The sequence below is a fragment of the Liolophura sinensis genome, chromosome 1, assembly GCF_032854445.1.
Source record: "Liolophura sinensis isolate JHLJ2023 chromosome 1, CUHK_Ljap_v2, whole genome shotgun sequence".
Lineage (NCBI taxonomy): Eukaryota > Metazoa > Mollusca > Polyplacophora > Chitonida > Chitonidae > Liolophura > Liolophura sinensis.
This window is the reverse complement of record NC_088295.1, coordinates 26,163,310-26,169,465: the sequence shown is the minus strand read 5'-3', so window position 1 is coordinate 26,169,465 and position 6,156 is coordinate 26,163,310. Positions and strand designations below refer to the sequence as shown.

General features: G+C 38.0%; 1 protein-coding gene across 2 annotated transcripts; it reads right to left on the bottom strand.

Moving 5' to 3' along the window:
- Positions 1-513: 513 nt before the first annotated feature.
- LOC135461437 (zinc metalloproteinase nas-15-like) lies at positions 514-6,082 on the bottom strand. Of its 2 annotated transcripts, none has more exons than XM_064738538.1 (9): positions 6,012-6,082; positions 5,867-5,882; positions 4,209-4,238; positions 3,609-3,655; positions 3,318-3,393; positions 2,659-2,794; positions 1,895-2,070; positions 1,092-1,307; positions 514-602 (listed from the first exon to the last, which is right to left on the bottom strand). In XM_064738538.1, the coding sequence occupies exons 1-9, from the start codon at positions 6,072-6,074 to the stop codon at positions 598-600; spliced, it is 765 nt and encodes a 254-aa protein (XP_064594608.1). In that variant the 5' UTR covers positions 6,075-6,082; the 3' UTR covers positions 514-597. The 2 variants fall into 2 exon arrangements, with proteins under 2 accessions (XP_064594608.1, XP_064594609.1); XM_064738539.1 differs by having other exon boundaries at positions 5,867-5,879; positions 6,012-6,081.
- Positions 6,083-6,156: the final 74 nt, after the last annotated feature.

Sequence of the window (6,156 nt, the reverse complement as noted above, 5' to 3'; positions counted from 1 at the left end):
AAAACGTGACATTACATGGGCAATGTCAGTAAAACTGATATGTACTTTACTGTTACTACCCATCATCATCACAATGGTATGAAGGGTTAGGAGTGTAGAGGGCATGGTGTATAGGCTGATATGAGGGTCACGTGGCCAATCGTCATGGTAGCTAAAGGCACTTCCACAGGACCGGAATTACTATATGGTGGGTTTTTTTTTTCAATATGACGTGTCTTGGGTGCAAAAACAAAAATAGAAAAGAAACTTTTTTCAGGAAGAAAATTTTCTGCATAACTTTTAAACGTGTTTAATTTAACGGTTTATACCCAGCCTGTTTTGAATTTGTGAGGTTTTCCCCAGTTTTTTCACCAGTAAAGTATTAATCCATTTGAACACAAAAACTAAATCTGGTCTGCTTATTTTCAAATACTAAATATGAACATGGTGCTAACATGAAGAAACACGAAGGAACCAGTACATGTTGCCTTCGATCTGGACAAAACAGTCTGCGTAAAATCAGGGACCAGAATGTGACGGAGTGTTGATTTACGATAGCCTTTATTCACAATATTTCACCAGAGCTTCTTTGCCGGATATGGAGCCTTACATCTCACCTTAGTCTGGAAAATACAAACATTGTATTAGTCAAAACAGTAAAAAAACAGTCCAGGGTCTCACAAATGGTTATAAAGCGCAGTTATGTGGATAGCAAATGGATTTGCAAAGGTAGTCAGATTAATACATTGTGACCTGAACTGAGATTATATACAACATAAATCTTAACAATGGACTTAGGTTAAGGCTATTAAATATTGAAATACTGGTGAATCTTTGTGCAAATACTAGAGCCTGCGGTTTTCACGAAACTATAAAAAGTATTTTTTCCATCAAGATTAAACAAAATCATCAACTAGTTTTAAAAGTGTTTTGTGTTTTTCTTTTTCCCTTTGATGAACACACCATGTTGGACAGGAAAAACAGTACCGACTTACTGAACTTGAGAAGTTATGTGATATAAAGACTTTAAAAAACCGAGCGCAGGCCACATTCAGCGCGAATAATAAAGCGTAAAGCTTCTGATTGCCAGTAAAACAGAAGTTTAAGCTTACGACATCCATAAAGCAGCTGAATCTTCTTGATGTCCTCTCGACTCAATCCAACACGCTGCCCAATGGTTACGCCGGATTTCTTCGGGGTCAAGGTCGGCTTGGATCTGTCCTTGGCAAAAGCATAAGCTCCATAATGCATTACTGAGCCATAGTCGTATGGCTGGCCCAGCAAGTCCATATCGGAGGAACTGTGTTTGTTAAAATCGTGTTCTCTGCCTGTCATGAAAAAAAGTAGAGAATGTATTACACGCAAACAGTTCTCTGCTTGGCAGCTAGATTTTAACTATTCAATTTCAGAAAATGAGAACAACATAAGAACAGATGATGATTGTTTTTATACTACTACGATATAAATAGAGAATCAAACTTGCGAAAATTTATTCATTTTTTTTGACGCTGTACGTAATTTTTCACTTATACGACGCTGAATTCAATCACACTTGGCCTATGGCCTGATGCTTCCAGCGAGCTAGCACTTTACCCATCTGTGGCCGCGTGAAAATATAATGTGAACAGTTCTAATGGCTGCCTACAGTTAAACACTTAAAAGTGGCGGAATGCATGCATCTGCTTTTCTAACTTCAACATTTCAAACCGTCAAACTGATCGTCAAAATGATCCCCATGACTACAATGTTGAGGGCAGAGTTGCGCCAGGATGTGCGGTCAAAATAGGTGGTTGATTCAGAAGTGTCTCGGTTGCCTGCGTATTTCTCTGGCGACTACACCTTTCAAACGCTCCAAAGGACTACGAAGCAACGGAAAACATTTCGAAAACGATATTAATGTAAGTATGAAGACTACCATGTTGGACATTGTCCCAGTGGACGATGACATAGTTGTCCCTGTCATAGCGACTCTGCTCGTGCCAGAAGCCCAGAGAATGGAGAACCTCGTGTTCCGCCGTACCCTTCCTCTCACAGCCATGACCAAGGGAGATAACCTGATGGCCACCATGACGGCCTACTGGGGAATGGCAGCTGAAATTGTAATACAAGTGCAATTATATCATGTTAGATTCTCACTATAAAGTGGTATACAGATTGTTGTTGTGGTACGATATGTTTGTTATAGTAGGAAGTGTGATGTGATTGACTTGTTTTGCTTGTAACACTCCAATAAGTAACACTCCACTCCAATAACATCAAGATTTAACAGCAACACCGGGAATAGCGGGAAGTTTTCTGTGTGGCCTAGAGTCCAATCATTGTTTGGATGAGGGTATAGAGTAAATGAATTATGTTCTCTACCAGAATAATTTGTGAACACTGTTCTCCGATATTTCCACGTGGAATAGTGAAAAATTCTCCAATATCCCGTTAAACCACAAAAAGCAAATAAGAACACAAATGAATAACTGTTTCAGCTGATTGTTTACGTGTCGATAATGAGAGTTTGAGCAAAGAATACTTGTCAAAATGCAAACGTAAAACGGGTTATGTGCTATATGTGAGAGTGGCTGAGACTGAAAATCTCTTGAGTCTCTGGAGTCACAAGATCGAGTGATTTGTCGGCAGCAGAAGAAAAGAGCTCTTGCACGGTAAATGTACAAGTGCATAGACTTTTACCCAGTCTCCCGCCTGATGTCTATGTAGTCGTGTTGATTGGTCCTTGGTACGAAATGGATGCAGGTGTGGCCATTCACCTTAGTTGACTCCTCTATACTTTGGAGAGCAGATAAAAAGGTGGCTCTGTCGTGTGAAGCTGTGTAAAAAAATAAAGCCACCTCATTACAAAATATGTCCAATCAGTTTACCAGATTCAGGAACGGCAGTAATGTCTCTGGTACATTTTGGTGTAAATGTAACCTTCGTTTTATTTAAGACGGAACCATGGGATGCTTGATTTCAAACCGTCTCTCACAGCCATTGAGAACTACAGGTGAAATCAACATTGTGAGTTCCTGTTTGGTATTGAAAATACTTGGGCCTTTCCGGCAACATTGAAAAGTTTTGACCAGCTCTCTTTACATGACACGTACTAATTTATTACTTTATATATTTTCTTCGTTCTCTGGTGGTTTGTGTTGAACGTTGTTTGGAAATGGGTCTTGTGGTTAGTGAGCTGGAACGTTCATTACGGTTGACGACTGGTATGTGGATCTCTGATTTGACGCCTTGGTTAAAAAAGCTTTCACCGCAATGTGTGTGCAAACATGCATGGTTCTATATAATCAACTCTAATGTCTAGACATTCTTTTGTCTTGTGTCAGTCTACATTTACTTACAGTATGCCGAGCTGATATGGTAGGGCACAATTCCGTTTGGCCATCTGTAGGCACGATTGCGGATGGCATTGCGATGCTGGAATAGTAGCAATGGCAGTTTCAGCAGCATGTGACCGATTGGATGATTTTATGATCATTATACATAATTCTTGAAAAAAGGCGAAATAAATTATTTCATTTACACCATAAATATCATATTACAGACAATTATTTTTGCATATTAAGATAATATAAAAATAGGAAGCTCGGTTTATTGTCGAGCAAATAAATAAAAATAATTATTTCACTAACCTTTGGGTTAAACATCAGTGGTTCGTTTATATCTCCCTCCCACATTCCTATAGGAAACACGAAATGTTGTATAACTTACTGATGTACCCCAAATTTCAATAGCCTTGTTCTGATATGGTAATTAAGACTGAGTTAAAAATGATGGCCTTAAGTCTGTTTCCGGAAATATAGTACGGATATGAACAGGTTTTTATCAGTCTTTCTTCATTTACATAGTATAAGATATTTATAGGATACACATACATTTTAACAATTAATGCAAGAGATATCTGTCGCAGAAATTAATTGGTTATACGCCATTATGGAAATGATTTCTCTTTGGCAACGGCAACCATGTTTTTGGACTGGGGAAACCGTATAGCGTTTCGAGGTAAAGGGAGAATATGTTTGTCGCATAAACACAACCGAGTCAGCCAAACTGATCTGAAAACACGATCTCAGGGGTGTCTCGCTTCAGATCAGGTGGGCATCCAAAGAAAATTCACAGTCATTTTCTAACCAATGCCTTGATTGATTTGTAATGGATTTATTTATTTGTAGTGTCAAACTATGGTAAAATGTGACATCTAAATGACCTATATTTTATCAAGTGATCATTACCTGGAACTTCTTCCGGAAAGGCCGGGTCAACTGAAGTAAAATAAATTGTTAGGAACGTAAAATAAAATATGCATTAAAATATGGTAAAAGCAAACAAAGACTGCATTCTACTGAGGATTTTGACATACGACTACAGTAAGACCACTCGCTGAATTAAATTCATGGGGAAATGTTCGCTGGTTACAATCGTGTGGAACACGATGACAGTAAAGCATAGGCATTAGATGAGCCAAATGATGATTCATTGTTTTGACGCATGCGCGTGGGAACATTTACAATGCACACATATAGATTGTGCTGACAGGATGCACACTTGTTCATATAGAGATTGTTTACTTGACAGATTTCGAATTCAAGAAAACTCGTAGATCGATTGTTGAATGACACCGTACTGAAGAGTACATACTTACTTAAAAAACCGCACAAATATTCATAGCACAGCACAATGAGCTAAGTGTTTATGTCACATTAATGGAAGTGTTCTCAAAGGAACTCATAGTATTGCATCCAAACTACCCTACGAGAGTCACCATGGGCCCAAGAAGAATGAATTTATTCATTTATTTCATAGGTGTTTTATAGACTGTAGTCTAGTGGCCAATTGCCGAGGGGTTAATGTGCTAGTGCAGCACACTGACTCAGAAGTCCATCGCCAATGCCTTATCTGTGAGTTCGTCCATCTCATGCTGGCTTCCCCTCCTGTTGTACGTAGGCAGAAGGTCTGGTAGCGGATGGTTGTAGTTTTCCCCGGGCTCTATCCAGTTTCCTCCAACCAATGCACTGGCCGCCGCCGTGTAAGTGAAATATTCTTAAGTACAGCGTAAAACTCCAATCAAATTAATATATATATCAAGATACCGTGCTCAAGAATATTTCACACGCGACCGGAGAGAAAGCCAGCATGAGCTAGACTTGAACTCACTGCGATTTTGTTGCTATTCTAGTGAGACGACTGGAGGGAAGACAATATTTAAAATGACCTATCCGAGGATGGAAGTAAATCGACACTTCACCCACTCTCACCCCCCACCCAGCAACGTCACGAATGCGATAATCGTTCCATAAGTTTGGAGACCAAATGGCTTATCATTCAAGCTGTTCTACATAACTATAACAGACAGCTTTCCCTACTGATCGAGTTTACAGTCTTGTAGGATAGTCCGGTGTCTGATAATCACGACTGACCCGACCTTGGCATGAGAATGTAAAATGCTCAAGGCGGCTGGAATATACTGCAGAGTAAAGCCCTTCCAATACGTATAGGTTAAAAAAAATGTGATAGCCAAAAAACTACCTTTTCCAAGTGGCAATTCTTTATTAAACAATTTCCTTATATTACAACAATCAATATTACGAAAAAGCCTGTCTGAAGTCCAAAATATAGGCATATATTTGGCGGTAAATCATCAATTTGTACAATATATATATATATATATATATATATATATATATATATATATATATATATATATATATATATATATATATATATATATATATATATATATATATATATATATTATATATTTATCTATTTATCTGTTTTTGATCAAAAAATGTTATATTGAGCCAGTCTCTTTTAACGTTTCCCAACTACGTTGTATTGTTGAAGGATGGTAACACTAAAATAATGACAAAAAGTAATAAAACATACTTACACTCATCCTTCTGCTGCTGAAAATGAACCGAAGTAAAGCTTATAATATGACGTTTGAAATAAATCAAATTAATATAATAAAGATTTTTTTCACATCATTATCATATTTCAATGACGGTTAGATAAGATTTTGGTAGACCACTTGCCTGCACTGGTGCCGATTTTACTAAAACCAGGAAACCTAGCAATGCCACTGCGAGTGCCGCCATGATTATAATCTCCCCTTAACACTGAAAAAGAATAACCACACTTACGTTATATATAAAGCGCAGTGCTAGTGTATGGTGGACC

What these genes read in the sequence shown, in the direction of transcription:
- LOC135461437 (XM_064738538.1), bottom strand. Translation starts at nt 6,074, where the DNA reads ATGGCGGCACTCGCAGTGGCATTGCTAGGTTTCCTGGTTTTAGTAAAA. An exon ending in CACTGATGTTTAACCCAAAG is followed by an intron (nt 3,394 to 3,608) that starts GTTAGTGAAATA and finishes CTACTATTCCAG; the next exon opens with CATCGCAATGCCATCCGCAA. An exon ending in CCATATCAGCTCGGCATACT is followed by an intron (nt 2,795 to 3,317) that starts GTAAGTAAATGT and finishes TTTTTTACACAG; the next exon opens with CTTCACACGACAGAGCCACC.